Source organism: Martes martes, assembly GCF_963455335.1.
Source record: "Martes martes genome assembly, chromosome: 10".
In the NCBI taxonomy this organism is placed as follows: domain Eukaryota; kingdom Metazoa; phylum Chordata; class Mammalia; order Carnivora; family Mustelidae; genus Martes; species Martes martes.
This window is the reverse complement of record NC_137898.1, coordinates 73,816,233-73,833,368: the sequence shown is the minus strand read 5'-3', so window position 1 is coordinate 73,833,368 and position 17,136 is coordinate 73,816,233. Positions and strand designations below refer to the sequence as shown.

General features: G+C 39.1%; 1 protein-coding gene across 1 annotated transcript in view; it reads left to right on the top strand.

Annotated features, from left to right (window-relative positions):
• NOX4 (NADPH oxidase 4) overlaps positions 1-17,136 on the top strand; it is a 161,155-nt gene that overhangs the window by 21,123 nt on the left and 122,896 nt on the right. The window contains exons 4-7 of the mRNA XM_080816132.1: positions 5,329-5,439; positions 7,200-7,284; positions 10,321-10,418; positions 14,300-14,327. Of these exons, the coding sequence (XP_080672258.1) occupies positions 5,329-5,439; positions 7,200-7,284; positions 10,321-10,418; positions 14,300-14,327 (322 nt within the window). The remainder of the gene's footprint in view (positions 1-5,328; positions 5,440-7,199; positions 7,285-10,320; positions 10,419-14,299; positions 14,328-17,136) is intronic.

The window sequence follows — 17,136 nt, the reverse complement described above, 5'->3', positions numbered from 1 at the left end:
TCTCCAGATCTAAAGAATGAAAATTTCAGAAAGTACAGCGGAGATGTGTTTATTTTTAAATAGTCCATCCAGTGATTTCAGTGTTCAGTCAGAATAGGAAAATATTCTGTAAAGAGTTACACAAAATGACAGGGAAAAATACTGGTGGGATAACAGGTAAACAACTGAAAGAGTAAGGAAGTATTATGGTTTGGAAAGTGCACTAGGCAAGATGTCTGGATTCACATCTCTGTTCTGGGGAGTGATGTGTTCTTAGGAAATGTCAGATAGCCTAGAGGCGGGCCTGGGTTCTAATCCCTGTTTCTTTCCAAAGCAGCATGTGAATAGTGGCAAAAAGAAGGTTGGGCCAGATGGTGTGTAAAGCCCCATAAACGAGCTATAGTTCTGTGGCTATAAAATATGTGAGAATTAGGGGTTGTATAGGCTTCATTTGGTTTGATTTAAAAGAATCAACAAAATTGACTTAATGAGTACAAATTTACATAGTTTTAGACAAACACAAAATACCAATCCAGAATATAAAATAATTTGTTATAAACCTCTATGGTAATTTTTATTTTTTTTCCTGGAAATAGTTGACTAATTGTTGACTCACTGAGAGGTAGCTACAGAAAAATGACCAGTTATTGAAACTTACTTTTAATACTTCTCTGGCCTTTTCAAATCCCTTTAAACAAGGATGTTGCATAGATGTTTACATGTAGAATGTCATATTTCCTCAAAATTGTTGAGAAAATTCCCATTTGAGAGCAAAATGTTCATTTGAAAGTTAATTTACTGGAAAAGGTAGTTTGCAGGTCAACAATTTCAACAGGGTTTTGATATACTTTAATAGCATTGTCAAGAACCTAGGTGAAGATGTGGAAAACATGAATGTAAAATTTTTAGCCAAAGCAAAATTGAGAAGGAAACATGTCAGAATATAGGGTTTAGGGAACCTGGGTGGCTCAGTGGGTTAAAGCCTCTGCTTTCGGCTCAGGTCATGATCCCAGGGTCCTGGGATCGAGTCCCGCATCGGGCTCTCTGCTCGACAGGGAGCCTGCTTCCTCCTCTCTCTCTGCCTGCCTCTCTGCCTACTTGTGATCTCTGTCTGTCAAATAAATAAATAAATAATCTTAAAAAAAAAAAAAGAATATAGGGTTTATGGGGCGCCTGGGTGGTTCAGTGGGTTAAAGCTTCTGCCTTCAGCTCAGGTCATGATCTCAGGGTCCTGGGATAGAACCCCGCATTGGGGTCCCTGCTCAGTGGGAAGCCTGCTTCTCCCTCTCCCTCTCCCCCTGCTTGTGTTCCCTCTCTCACTATGTCTCTCTCTGTCAAATAAATAAAATCTTAAAAAAAAAAAAAGATTTTATTTATTTATTTGTCAAAGAAAGAGACAGAGAAAGCACAAGAAGGGGGAGCGACAGGCAGAGTGAGAAGCAGGCTGTCTGCTGAGTGACGAGCCCGGCTCAGGGCTCCATCCCAGGACCCCGTGATCGTGACCTAAACCGAAGGCACCCACTTAGCAGGCTGATCCACTCGGGTGCCCCAAGACATGCATTCTTAATATGACCTACACAATCCAGCAGGCCTCCCCCTTCTCCAGGTTTATGTTGGAATCACCTTCCATTTCCAATCCAACCACACTGAGCTACTATTAAATTTTCATATGTAAACTACGCTCCCCTTCACTGCATCAGTTCTCATGCTGTTTTTTTTCTGTATGGGTGTCTTTCTTATTTTTGAGTGACTTGTACTTTCACCCTCAAAATCTCAGTTCACTTTTCACTTAATCATGACCTTATTTGGCTTTCATTTCCTGTTACACATGCTCATGCTCTGTATTTCTTATTCATAGCATTGATCATTTTAGAATTTACGTTTGATTATGTAGCTATGTGATTCGTGTCTGTTTTCCCTACTAGAATATAAACATCCTAGGAACAGGCATTCTCTGTTTTTTGTTCATGATTGAGCTCCTGGTGCCTTGGGATATATGCATATCACAATAAATATGTATTGAGTGAATAATGTAAGTGGAACTTACTATAGAAGCACAGAGGAGAACATTCAGAGAAAGGATGTGATATTGTGACCCTAAGGCAATAAATTATTTTTATATAGTGCCTGCATATTTTGGACTGGGTTTACTTCTCACAAAAGTTCTAAGAACTAGGATTACTGTATCATATATATTATATTAATTTTATAGATAAGAACATTTATCCTTCTTAATTTGACAGAAAAGGACAGTTAGCTAGCTCAAGATGAATAGTTATTAAGTAGTAGATTTAAGATAAGAAACCATGTGTTTGAGATTTTAGGAAAATTGCCATGCACTTGTTATACCCAGATGTTATATTCTTTTATAACTTGCTTCAAATGGCATATGTTCTTATGATGTTCTTTGGGACTGCATTAGGTCAGTCTTCTCTAACAAAATACTGTAGACCAGGTGGCTAAGAGAACATTTATTTCAGTTTTGGAGGCTGGGAAGTTTAGAATCAAGGCGCCAGCAGATTTGGTGTCTGATGAGAGCCCTTTTCCAGGTTTGCTGTTTCCTGACACGGAGTCTATGGGGAGTTGTGGCCTCTTCCTCTTCTTACAAGGACACTAATCCTGCAATGGGGGCCCGACTCTCATGATCTTATCTAAACACAGTTACCTCCCCAAAGCTCCCAAATACTGTGACATTAGATTTCTTCCTTTCCCTCCCTCCCTCCCTTTCTCCCTTCTTTCCACCCTCCCTCCCTCCCTCCCTTCCTCTTTCTTTCTTTCTTTCTTTCTTTCTTTCTTTCTTTCTTTCTTCCTTCCTTTCTTTTTCTTTCCTCCTTCCTTCTTTCCTTTCTTTCTCTTCCTTCTCGGGCTCCCGGATGGCTCAGTGGGTTAAGCCTCTGCCTTTGGCTCAGGTCATGATCTCAGGGTCTTGGGATTGAGCCCTTCATCAGGCTCTCTGCTCAGCGGGAAGCCTGCTTCCCCCTCTCTCTCTGCCTACTTGTGATCTCTCTCTCTTCCTTCTTTTTCCTTCCTTCTTCCCTCCATCCCTCTTCCTTCCTTCCTTCTCCTTTCCTTTCCTTTCTTCTCTTCCTCCTCCTCTCTCTCTCTCTCTCTCTTTCTCTCTTTCTTTCCTTTTTTTTCTTGACATTAGATTTCATATGAACTTGAGGGGGGGCAGACATTCAGTCCATAAAAAGGAGTAAGCTATGTTTTATTTGTATATGCTCATCTAAAATATATTTGTAGTTTTAAAATTGCATGTGGAATTCTCAGTTTATTATGTTCTAGAGACCTTGACAGGTAGGATTCTAAACGTGAAAGTAATACTGCCATCTAGTGACAACAGACTTGAATGAAGTTGATAGAGTAGAGTAGCGGTTAAGAGCTCTAGGAATGGTGACATGAATCAGTCACAGAGTGGACCCGGCCACATAACGTGGGGCAGCCCTTTCTTTTTAGTGAACATTTGAGGGAGCTGATACTTACAGGGGTCACGCGCTAATAGGGACTAGGTAAAACAAATGCTCTTCGCTGTAGGATGTCACCCACGTAGTAAGTAGATCACGGGAGATCCTATGACTGCACCACTTGACTGCGACCTGTCTCCAAGTTCCTTACTTTCCCCATTGCTTTGGAACGAGGGAGTTTTGTACTCTGATAACCTAAATAAAGAGAAATTTTCGTCTTAGTTGAGAAACTAAGCATATTCCGGAACAAGCATACATGAGGAAATGAGTCTTTGGTAAGACTTCTGGGTAGATTTTACAGCATCGTTAAGGAAGAAATGGAACGCCAAGATAAACTCCGTCTGTCCTAAGGGGACACTTAGAGCCACTCTGAATTAGATTACTATGTGATTTAATGTAAGCACAGCAATAAAACACTTCCAGACACGCAATAAATGGTTAGAAAATGAACAATAGGAGAATTTTCTTTAAATCATTGAACTAGAAAAGAAAATTGGGTCATTTATTTGTATCTCTTAAGTCCTACACTTATACGAGAGATTTTTTGCTGATACATTTTAAATGAATTATTGTTCAGGTACATTAAAATTGCCGATAAAATTATCATCTAAAATCCCCTGAGCTAAAATTTTCTTATCATGGGCAGATGCCAGATCAAAGAAATAACAATTATTCTATTTCTCTGGAGGTCTAGATAACAAAACCCATCACTCTGAAATGATAATAACTTTGCTGCATAAAGTGAGAATATCATATTTAGCGTTTTTTTAGATAGTCTAGAGGGGATTATTTCTATTTGTCTACTTACTAGTATATTCATTGCAATATATCCCTAAGGTTTTCTAACTCATGGAGTAGAAATAGCCTAACTGGAAATATTAATTACTTTTTATATAAGTCAATGAAAATTATTGCTTTCCTGACATGACTTATTACCCCATCTCCCCTTCAGGAGCAATACTTCATGTGCTGACAACAAACATTTTGTAACAGAGTTGCTATTTTGCCAGAAGTTAAGCTGGAAATCTCAGGAGCGTGAATAATTTTAAGATAAGAAAAGCATCTGACTTATATGTATTTCTTAGTCAATATCCTTAAAATAAAGTACTTTTATGTTAATTTTAGGACAAGAGGACAGATATGACCCCATCTCTTGTTTTCATGTGATACACTATTTATATGAAGAATGTAGGTAGTACCAGACAATAGCAGATGACAATTTAGCAAGAGTTTGATTTTGAATTAGTTGCCGGAAAGTATAGCCTCCACACTGTGGGTTCTGATTCTTTGGAAAAGAAAATATTGCATAATGTGGTTACGATTATCTTTGTATGGGACACCTCCGATCTGCAACCCTCCTAGGTTTGGGTCGCAGAAGAATGCTAGAGGTGCAGCACTCAAGGTAAAACCTGAAAGACGGGGAGAGTCAGTAGGGTGAAGAGCTGAAAGGCGGGCAGGCAGTGGTTTGGGAGGAGGTTGTGTAGTCAGAGTGTTCTAGAGAGAACACAAATTAAAAAGCTTTATTTGAAATTGAAATTGAAAAGAGGATCCAAGGGCAGCAGTGTGGGGGTGCCTTATAATATACCAAGGGTCTGGAGGGCCCTTCCTACCCACAATGGGGGGCCCAACAAAAAATTGACTTCACTCGGGTGTTTATAACACTAGTAGAAATGAGGGGAGACTAAGTTTTATGGCAGTGCAGAGCAGAAAGAGACCCGTTTCTTTTTGGGGTTTTTGGTGAGTGGGAAGGAGACAGTTGTTCAAGATTCTCAAAGAAATTGGGGTTTTGGCATGATCCTTCAAAAAGAAGCAGAGTGAGGTCTGCAGCAAGTCTGGAGTCTGTCTTTGCCTTGACTGTGTTTTGACTCTTGCCTTATTTGTTCAGCTAGGATTGTGTCTAAGCAGAGCCTCCGCATCTGTTCTTAACCTCAACTGCAGCCTTATCCTTTTACCTGTGTGTCGGACGCTCCTGGCTTACCTTCGAGGATCCCAGAAGGTAAGAACAAAAAATCCAGGTCACAGATGCTAGGATCAAAATCAAGTGGAACGGCGGCAAGTTAGTACTACTTAGTTTTCCTGGTCTGACCTTCTAATAGACTGACTTCCGGCATCTGCTGTCATCTACCAGACGATTGTCAAAACCGTGTCACCTGTCACGATGATCAGTGAGCTCTTCTGCAATGCTAGATAGAGGCGCTGGGTAATAGAAATGGCTATTAATAGTGTTATCAGACACGGTGCTAAGCATTCCATGGAGGTAAGTATGAATCCTCACAATGATTCTGTGGGTCTTGTCGATGAAGAACTGAGGCACAGAGAGGTTCAGGAACTTGACCAATGTCATGAGACTAGCAAAATGGCAGAGTTAAGATCGGTCCCATTTCTGAGATTTTGCCTCATTGAGATCCTGTGTTCTCAATTATTTAAGACCAGGTAAGCAACCTAGAAGCGAGAGCTCTGTGCACTTGGAGCAAAATATAGTGTGACTACTGGTGTTGGTGGTGATTTATCTCCTTTTCAAACACATGCATGTTTTAAGCTGTGTAGTAGTCTCGGAGATGTCTTGGTTAAGATGTGATGTCATGAGTGATGTTGTAAAATGAAGTAAAGCACTTTGGAAATTAAAACTCAACAAAATATTTTTTTGTCTTCGGCTGTCACTGTGTGTGTGTATTCCTTTTCTCTGTCGAAATAATAAGGCACTGCAGAATTAATACTGATATGCTAAAAGAAGCTGTTTGTATGAGGTCACTTGGATGTTCTGTGTGGTTCATCTGAGTGGATTTACTGCAGTAAAACTTCTCAAACTTTTCAGTAATTATATTTAGAAACTCTACTTTTAATGCAGTAATTTGTGGAAATAACTCTTTCTCTAGGTTGCCTACCATTGTAAAATGCTAGGTTCTGATTCCTATGGCTGGCTATTGGCTTGGTGTGAAGAAAGAGAAGATAAACGGCAGGAACAGTGCCCACCTAAGTCTCTCAGTATTTAAATAAGTCTTAAAGAGTGGTCCCCTGATGTGAAACATAGGTATTCAAAGATGCTTGACATTTTATTTCTTTATAAGATCAAGAAGGCATTTAAACCCATAGATGGAATTGCTTCATTTAAAAATCATCTTAGTTTTTGACTACAGAAGGAAATCATCTAGAGTGTACAACTCAAACATTCCAGAAATAAGTAATCAGTGAAAGTTTCTCCTAATACTGTGCTAAAACAACCACAGATTACAGATTTGCATAGAATGCCATTAATTTTAAACAACATAGGACTATAGTATAGTTTCTGTGTTATCCTTCTTTTACCTAGCCATATATATGACACATATTTCCATATAAATAACAAGTCTTCTCCCATTCTCTGTAATGGTTTAAGTGTTCCACTGATTAGATATATCATAATTATCTCACCAGGTTTTAATTCCTAGGCCTCTGTCATATTTCTAAAACTTTGATATCATGAACAATGCTATAGAGAAAAGCTTTGGGGGCACCTGGGTGGCTCAGTGGGTTAAGCCTCTGCCTTTGGCTCAGGTCATGATCTCAGGGTCCTGGGATTGAGCCCCGCATTGGACTCTCTGCTCAGCAGGAAGCCTGCTTTCCCCCCTCTCTGCCTGCCTCTCTGCCTACCTGTGATCTCTCCCTCTCTCGTCAAATAAATAAAATCTTAAAAAAAAAAAAAAGAAAAAAAAGAGAAAAGCTTTGTACACATATCTTATTCCCTGTTTCATTTTCACCACACTGCATTTTATTTAGGTTCCAAGCAGGAGAACCAGAAGATTGTTGGATAAAAGCCGAACATTCCATATAACCTGTGGTGTGACTATCTGTATTTTTTCAGGTGAGAAAACCAAAAGATGTGAAAATACTACATTAGAACACATTTTATGAATGGCATTTTTGTGGCTCTGTAAATTATTTGCTGTCACCAACTTGTGATTTTCTCATTCCATATCTTTCTCTTTCTTTTCCATGTGCTTAAAGAGAGTTGCCTAATGGCTCTACAGAAAATGAGCATGTCTTAACACATTATAGATATAGTTTTCACATTATAATATATGAGAGTTGGCCTTCAAGCTGTTAATAATTGTTTTTTATAAGTAAATACTTTCATTTAGGTAGACTAAAAGAAACAGAATAAATTTTTTTTTCAGAATAAATGTTTTTAAGGTTTAAAAATAAAGATATGATAAGACTTTAAATGCATACAAATTTGAGTGTGAAATGTACATTCATAGAATGTGATTCCATTTGATAGTATATTTGATAAATATTTCTTTGATATTAATTCTTGGTATTAAATGTCAAATGTTCAGTTCCAAGTTAAAATATCAAGCAAGAGTCTTTTAGCTTTTTAAAAGAGTCATTTTAAAATAAGTTTTTATCCTGAATATTTATGTGATATTTTTCAAATTTTGGAACAGCAAGTGATAAACACCTTAATTAAGTATATGGACTTTGGAGACAAGGTTGTGTAGGATCTATCCCCAACGGCCTTTCTACCTTATTGTGTGACATAAGCTCTCTGGTCCTTGATTTGCTGTTGCTTTAATCATAAAATGATTGACCGTATGAGATTGCCCATAGGAAGTTTTTAGGATGGAATTTTTTATAATTTAAAAACTCAGGGGTTAATTATCTCAGTGGCATAGCGCCTGACATTTTCCTCTAGTCATGATTTGATAGGACAGAGCTGTTTTGACACCAGGGACATTTGGTCTGGATATGTATATATGGCTACTTTGAATTAGGCATGTCTTCGTGCAGCCACTATTGAGAGGTCATTAAGCTCTCTACTTTTAAAAAGTTGCCAAGTATTGTTGAAACAGGCATCTGCACTGTTTTGTCCCTGGACATTTTATTGGTGGGTCCCGCCTCTGGAGGCAAGAGATGGGGAGAGGCTCGGGTGGGATCAGGACTCCATACCACTCAAGAGGCTGGGGACAGAGTAAGAGTCCAGAATGAGATGAGGACCAAGTGTGTGGCCAGGGTCAGGGCTGGGTTAGAACAGAGGGAGTGAAAGGTCAGGAAAGCGGGAGGGTCTGGGAATGTGGACACATTTGTAACTTGGTTTGTGCTACACTCTAGTTGTGTCCAAATATTCTGGTTCAACTGGAGAACAACCAAAAGACTGAGATCGTGTAGAGTCTTGCCATGAATGAACATGCATTCCAGACAGTTTCATTCTGCCACTCGCTAGTTGTCTGACCTTAGCTGGGTGGCCTCTTCTGACCTTCTGTGACAAAGGGATGTTTCTACCCACTTCATTGTTTTGTTGAGAGAATTAAACCAGAAAAATCTACTCAAAATGTCCAGCCTGGCTTTCTCTTTGCTGCCCCAAATTAGAAGGCCCAATTTCTTTTGACCTGAAAGTCCTTTAAAGAAAGTAAATATATCCCTTAAGGGTGTATCTCAGACAACTGAAACCTAGGGCTTTTTTTTTTTTTTCCCCAGAAAAATTCAGAAAGAAGGAGCCCCAAACATGTAGTTAACATATAAACCTTTGATTTAAAATGAAGTTACACATTTTAGACATGATAAAGCATGACATGACACAGACTGTTCTTCTTAAATAATCTTTTATGCCTATGCCATAGTCGAATCCCTCCTGGACTGCCTCTTAAAAATTTCCTTAGAACTGTGTCCTTGCTTGTTAGTTAACCCCCTTCTAACTTCCTGTCCACTTTTTATGAGACCTTTTTCCTTCCTCTAATTTGACTCTGGCAGGAGCTTACCAATCCTTTAACTTTGGAGTTCGTTAGCATTCTAGTCCTTCTCTCACTTCTGTTTGTCCTTTGTGAGTCCTTCAGGACTCTTGGTATACCTACATCTCACGTGCTAGGTTGGAAAGGACTGTAAAGTTTTCCAGTTTCTGTGCACGTTTTCTGTTGAATAACTCCACGCCCTATATTGGTATGGACTGTAATGGTTCACTAGCCAAGTTCAGGTCACTTATCTCATTAAGTCTCCTATTTCTGTCATTGTCATTTTACAGAGAACTAACCTGAGGTGTTGGTAGCCATGCAGTATGGCCAAGAAAACCAGATTTCCAGTTAATTATCTGTCATCCTTTCTAGTACATTGTAATGTACTGTTAATTCAGAACCTATTTTTCCTGCAAGAAGAGGTTGGGAAGGGAGAAGGCATTCTCGTCCAATGCACACGTTCATTTACTCCTTCCTTGCCCAGCCTCCTCAGGATAATTTTCCTTCTTCTTGGCTGTGCCAAAATGAATTTTTCTTCAACTCTCTTGTAATTTCCTAATACTTTCATCCTCTGTGTGAGCTCTGCCTTGGTTGAGCTCTCTCTTTACTCTGCCAGTGTAAGGTGGTGATTAAATGATAATTCTTATTTTCCTGAGTTTTTAATCCCAGTGAAGTGATTACCAACACTTTTGCTGTGGGGTTTAGGAAATTTAGGAAATTACTTCTTAAAGTTATGGATTGTGAGAAATTTTAACTGGCTGAAAGTCTTTTGGTGAGCCTCTACTTTAGGTTGAAGTGTACAAGACTTACAACAGATTGGAGCTAGAGGAGAGGTGAAAAATGTAGAAAAACTCAAATATCCAGGAACTTTTAAAATAAATATATACATGACCATATTATCACACACTGGAACATGTTGTTTCCTAACCCTGACTTGCTAGTTGTTTAATTCTAGCCTTTGAAAATTCAATTTCTTTACATGATTTCTAATACCCAGGTGTCTGTAATCAAGACTTTTGGTGTCTTTAAACTTTCCCTTTTCAATTTAATACTTTATTGATCAGGTAGCTGTCAAAGTTTGGACCTTGTGTTAACTTAGGGAGAGGAAGGGAGTCCTCTTCGTGGAGCGTATATGGAAATCCTATTGATCTGAGCCTCATGTGATTTTGCAGGTGTGCACGTGGCTGCCCATCTGGTAAACGCCCTCAACTTCTCAGTGAACTTCAGCGAGGATTTTGCTGAACTGAACGCAGCAAGATACCGAGATGAGGTGGGTGAGCTCCTTTCACTTGTCGTGAGCCCACTAATGAAGGTCTGTGATTTTCATGGAAAATTTATACCTTGCCGCTCCTTTTGAGTGCTTTTAAAATGCAGTTGTCAAGTTGAGTTTTGTTCCTTTTCAATAGAAAATACAGGTAATTACTATTTCACAGTGTCTCCTGCTGAAAATGGGAGTTCGAGAGTATCTACTTTTATATTCTGCAGCGTTCAGATGGGGGCCACTCAGGCCTGCCTCCTGCCTCCCAGCAGCGTTGTCTGGTTCCCATCCAGTGGAGACTGTCCACAGTGTCCTTACGGGCACAAGTTTGTTTTTGTTTTTTGTTTTTTTTATGTTATTTATTTATTTATTTTGGTTTTTGTTTTTTTAATAAGTCAGATGCTGTTCTTGGGGGTGGGGAAGGGGAAGGGCAGAAAAGCAGGTTGACTCTTTGAGGATCTTGAATCATCTGTTTATTTGACTTAAAAAACTTCACTGAGTTTTAGTGTTCCTCTGTTTTGTTTTGTTTTAATCCTTGATACAGGTGAACTTGAGCTGAGTCCTGTAGCGTGCAATATCTGACTTAGGGTTGCTTTTCTCCAGGGGGTGGCACCCCTGAGATGAAATTGTATGTGCAGGGTGCCGGGGTAGAGCCTAATGAACACACGTTAGCTCTCTTTCGCTCAGGACTTCATCCTGTCCTCAGTCTGCCTTTCCTTCACGCCAAGACTACATCAAAAACTGCTGGGAATGGAGCTGAATCTCCCCGCCCTGTTCCGCTAAGTCTGGCAGGGACTTTCTAAGATTGTTCTCCATCTCCCCTACTCTGTCTTCTCTTCCATGTGTCACCGGAGTTACCGAGATTCATACTGCTATGATTATGTGCCTGATATCCTTCCTGGAATAAAATAGAGAAAACTAACAATGAACACAGAAACAAATCACGAAACCAAAATCGCCAGCAGCCTTTCATAAGTCCTTTGATAAGACTCTAGTATTCTTAAAAACACCAATATGATGTAACTGGTCTGGGTTGGGGTCAGACGTTGATATTTTTTAAAAGTTCACCAGCTAATTGGAGTGAGCACTCAGCATTAAGAGCCACTGAAAACACCAGGTCCTCCAGAAGCTCTTCATACGTAATGATCCAGAACCCAGAACTGGAGACACCACCGTTTCTGTCTCCCACTCCTTCCCCCCTTTCCTCTATCCCCCTCAGCCCACAGGACGTGGACATCTTTGTTTCCTATGTCTGCTGTGGACCTGCCTCTTTATTTTTCCTTCTTTGCTTCTCTCTCTTTTGTTTTTGTCATCTTGGGTCTTTAAGAACTAAAATGGTTCTCTCATTTTAATGTTGTATACTTGGAATATTGTAAAGTATTCCAAAATTTTAATCATAGGTTTTTAGTTATTTTCTTTCATTCTATGAAGGATATGTACCCCAAATAAAATACCTTAAAACCCTCAAGCAAATGAAGTTTGAAAGTGAAAGCTTCTCTTCCAAAAGTAGCCACAGCTAATAACTTTCTGTTCTCTTATATTTTGAGGGGCATTTTATGAAACCTAGTCCTTAGCAGTTTTCTTGTTTCCATAATTACATGGACTGTAGCTTGCTGTATCAGAAAGTATAGATCTATCACTCTCTTCAGCTTAATGTGCGATGGTTTATTTTTAGCCCTTTCCTTATTTACAGATGATTAGGTTGTTTTTGAGTTTCTGTCATGAACCACATTCCAATAAATTAATTTTTTATATGCTTCCGCTAGGCAGATTCCTAGAAGTAGAATTTGGTTTCAAAGCTATGTGCATTTTTAGTTTTGAAGGACATTGCCTTGTTGTCTTTCAAAAAGGCTTCATTAGTTGACACACTTCTACCAAGTTTGTCAGAATGCTTGTATCTGCCCCTCATTTGTTTTTGTTTTTCTTTAATTTTTGCCAGTCTGACAGATGAAAAATAGTAACTCATTGTTTAAATTTTTATTTCCCCTTTCTTTGTTTCCTTCCTTCTTTCTTTCTTTTTTTTCTCCCTCTTCTTTATTTTAATAAATGTTTTTCAGCCCTTAGTAGGCATCAGACAGTGTGCTAGAGGAGGATGAAAACACACACACACACACAGGCATGCACACACACACACACACACACACACACACACTGCATGCATAAACAGGTATAGCCTTCCTTGAGTTGTCTTTGAGAAAGACTGATTTGTGCCACGCACCCTGTTGTCCTTTGCTTTGTGCTCTCTATCTTCTCCAGATTTCTAATGACCCAGCCTCCAGCTCCAGGGTGGCACGTTCTTTTTTTTTTTTTTTTTTAAGATTTTATTTATTTATTCAATAGAGAGAGATCACAAGTAGGCAGAGAGGCAGGCAGAGAGAGAGGAAGGAAGCAGGCTCCCCGCTGAGCAGAGAGCCCGATGTGGGGCTCGATCCCAGGACCCTGAGATCGTGACCTGAGCCGAAGGCAGAGGCTTTAACCCACTGAGCCACCCAGGCGCCCCAGGGTGGCACGTTCTTGATGGCCTAGCTGAATCTGCCTCGTGCTGTCACCTTCGAAACTGTCTCTTACTTTCACGTTCCGTCTCCACTCGTGGGCAGTAGTAACTGTTCTGTCTTCTGAGTTCCCACGGCTATTTGTTCTGGTATCCATATTTCTGGTACTACCACTTTGTTCAGCTGGTCTTGTATTTTCACTAGTTGTTTATATACTAGGTTCCTCTAGGTTACCCTTGAGCTGCATCCTAATGGCAGAGGTAGAAGTCATCTGGCCCCAGTGGGATGAGGAGCTCTTGCTAGGCAGGTGGCCCTTAGAAAGCCACCCTTTCTGAAGGTGGCTTCTGAAATTATTTCATATGAATGGCTTCCCACTTTGGATACGGGCTGGTCTGATTCCAGAGCAATGGAGGCCTAGGAAAGAATTTCCAAAGTTGTGCAATACTACGCACCATTAGGATGAAAAACAAATCCACAGATCTCCTGGGGATTGACCTCAGTTTTCCAGAGATAGAAAGGGAGTTGCCTGAGGTCTATTTCACTGTGAAAGATGTAGTTTAAAGGACAGATTACACTAGCAATATTACTTTTTACAATTCTGAGTAATAGAAACCTATTCTCTGTATTTGAGTATCATCACTATTTTGCATGGTACTTGAAACATTGTAAGTATTCAGTTGGTATTCTTTGCACTGAATTTATAGTGACAACCCTCCCTATATACTTTCTCACTTTTGATTTTCACTGTCTCAACATCTTGTAGGTGTAAAACATTACAGTCAAAGATACTGAGTTTCAAATGGTCAAAGGGTAGGCTTCAGGCCACTGTTAATAGCTTGTAATTACCCATTAAGATGAAAGTCTACATTTTCTGACTTTTATTCAGTGCTCTTTCTATCTCAGAAGGACAGTCTTCTCTGTGTTCTCTTTTTTTAAAGATTTTGTTTATTTGAGAGAGAGTTTGTGCATGAGCAGGGGGAAGGCAGAGGAAGAGGGAGAGGCAGACTCCCCACTGAGTGAGGAACCCATTGTGGAACTGGATGTGGGGCTCAATCCCAGGACCTGAGATCATGACATGAGCTGAAGGCAGACGCTTAACCATTTGAGCCACCCAGGCACCCCTGGGGTAGATATTTTTAATTTTTCAGGTGAGAAACAATTAGGGAATTTCTGAAACTTGCTTGTAAGTGACGGAGGCAGGACACACCCCCCCCCCCAAAATATCCTGGTTCCAGAACCTGTGTTGCATGAAAACATTATGAAACCTGATTGAATTTCTCATTTCCACTGAGAGAATAGTGTCTTAAATGCCTAATGGATCACATACCCAGAAGGTTCTTTGTAGAATTTTACATTGTCAATATTTTGTTTTTCAGTCAATTTTTTTTCCCTTTTTCTCAGGATCCTAGAAAACTTCTCTTCACAACTGGTAAGTTGTTTTTCATTGCTCTTTCTGAAGATTCAGGCAAATCTTTGAGAATAAGCATCATCGAACTACACAGCAATTCAATGTATGTTAAAATATAATGTGGAAAATTTGCAGTCAGAACAACTGTTCTGACTGCAACTTTTCAATGAAAACAGAGGGGCAAGGCAAACAGTGGTGTTCAAATGAATGAAGAGTAAAAGGAAGTAAACGCATTTGCCTTCCATATGCTCTTCCAATAACAGCAGTGCAATGCCATATGGTTATTGAGGACCTACTCTGTGCCCCTGGCTGTGGCAGGTAGTACTGGAGATAATACACATGGAGTAGACTTCTACCCTCAAGGTGCTGGAAGGAAACAGCAAGCACTCTGATTATCAATGGAATTCTTATAACTCAGTAATTTAGTAGGCCATTTGGTGATCTTATAACCTATATAAAAAGAGGAGGAATGAACAGTCATTAAAATCGGTTATTTTTCTTGAAATGTGTTTCCTTTTTCAACTGTAATTTACTTTTCCTTCTCAAGCATATTGTCCATGAAATCTCAGTCTAGACTATTCATTTGTTAAAGCACATGTAAACATCTCAAAATTTTGTCCTGATGTTAGTATAATTCTACTAAAATTCTTCTTTTTCTCAACTCTGCATTTGTAAGGACAAAAGCCAAAAACTGCATTTGGGGGCTTTTTAGCACATTATTTCAGGGATAAGGATGATTAGGTTATTGATAGGGTCTGTCATATAGGTTTGGCTACCATAAACACCCCATTAAGGATCGGGATTGCATATAAGACTGAGGCATGATCTGTCAAATGTATTGTTTTTCTTTTCGATCAGTTTTATGATAAAAATAGCAATAATTCTGGTGTTTTCCCCTTCCCTGTCACAACTATATACTTAGATTTATAAAATATGTTTTTTTCCTGTTTATTTATATATGACGTTTGCCACTTACAAGGTCTTTCATGGTTTCTCTTTAGGAACACAATTTTAGTTTTGCTTACAACTTTGCTCATTGAAAGCATGTTTTTAATTTAAGCTTTAAGAATTGGATGAGAAATAGGAAGGAGAAAAAACAGAAAATAAAACCTTATGTGTGACTCAATATATGTTTTGGTTCATATGAATTCATTTTACAGAAAGAATCAATTTTTTAATATTTTCTTTTTTTATATTCTTTTTAAATATTTTCTTTTTTAATATTACCTTCTATAGCACCAAGTCTGGGTGAAACATTGGGACATGTAAAATGTTTGAAAGTTTAATTTTCAAACAAAGAAAAAGATTTCTTATATGACCAAGACATTACATTAAGAAGCTTAGTATAATGAATACTTGTACAGAAACATGTGACCTCTCCATAGAGCATAAAAACCCATCATCCTTATGCTGTTTCCCATGAATGTGGGATGACGTTCCCATGAATGGTGTTGGACTAACTAGAGATGATACTTAAAAACACAAATTAAAAAAAAAAAAAACAACCCACAAATTTCCTGGCTGCATCCTAGAGAGTCTTTGTGGTGTGACCCAACAGTATGATTCATTAAGCTTCCCATGTACCCTAGGAGTCCCCGTTTCACCCTTATTGGATATCCCATAATTCCCTTCTTGCAACACCTAACTTTTGTCTACTCTCTTACTTGATTCTCTCTTTCTCTCTTTTTAAACCCAGTCCACTTCTACTCCTCCTTTGAGTCTCAGCAGACATGCCCCATCACACACACATTCGTCCCTGATTCCAGTAGGCAGAGCTGGTCTGTTTTGTTGGCCTTGGTTCCTTCCTAAAGATACATAGTAAAGTGCTATGTTGTAGAATAATTTCTTTCCTTACAAGTATAATCTTTTCCACTGGAAAGTAAGCTTCTCAGGTGTGAGGTACAGCTCCCTGTAGGGCATGCAGGGTCCCAGGTACATATTTTTTGGTGGAGTTTCTTTCGATACAAACAACTGGAATTCATCCCAAATCAACATGTCAGCCTCATTTTAGTGTCTCAGTCTACATCATTTCATGAAAGACATTGTGTGCTAGCCAGAGTGAGCCATCCACTTCTCAGCTTGAAACCCAGCCTGGAACCCCTAACTATGAGTCTAGAGCTTTGAGGGCATCTGATTGACCCTACCGAGTAGTAGGTAAGAGAACAAAGCAGAATCAAAGGATGTCAAGGGATAAGAGACCATTTTCTACAAATAGACTTGACCTAGTTTTATATTACTAATACATCTATGACTAATACTGTTTCATAGCTATCTTTTTTTTTTTTTTAAGATTTCATTTATTTATTTGACAGACGGAGATCACAAGTAGGCAGAGAGGCAGGCAGAGAGAGGGGAGGGAAGCAGGCTCTCTGCTGAGCAGAGAGCCCAATGCGGGGCTCGATCCAAGGACTCTGGGATCATGACCTGAGCCGAAGGCAGAGGCCTAACCCACTGAGCCACCCAGGCGCTCTCATAGCTATCTTTGAACATCGTTAGGCCTAGGCAAAACCACATTTCTGACAGAGGAAAGCATGCATGTTTTTAGATGTTCTAGTGATAATGACTATTTTTTATTAGTTAATATGTTTCTTGGATTTTCATTTGTTTAATGTTACATAGAGTCTTCTCTCTCTCTCTGTCCTTAAATATTTTTCAACATAATCTACAACTGAGAAATTAAGATTGTTTCATAGAAACTAAAGCCTGTGGCAGTTCAAGTCACATAAAATATGGTAGTTAGGTCACTCAATAAGAAATGTTAAAAAACAGTCCAATTAAGAATTTATAAAATAAAAAAAGGAATTTATAAAGTAAAACAAATTTAAAAGAT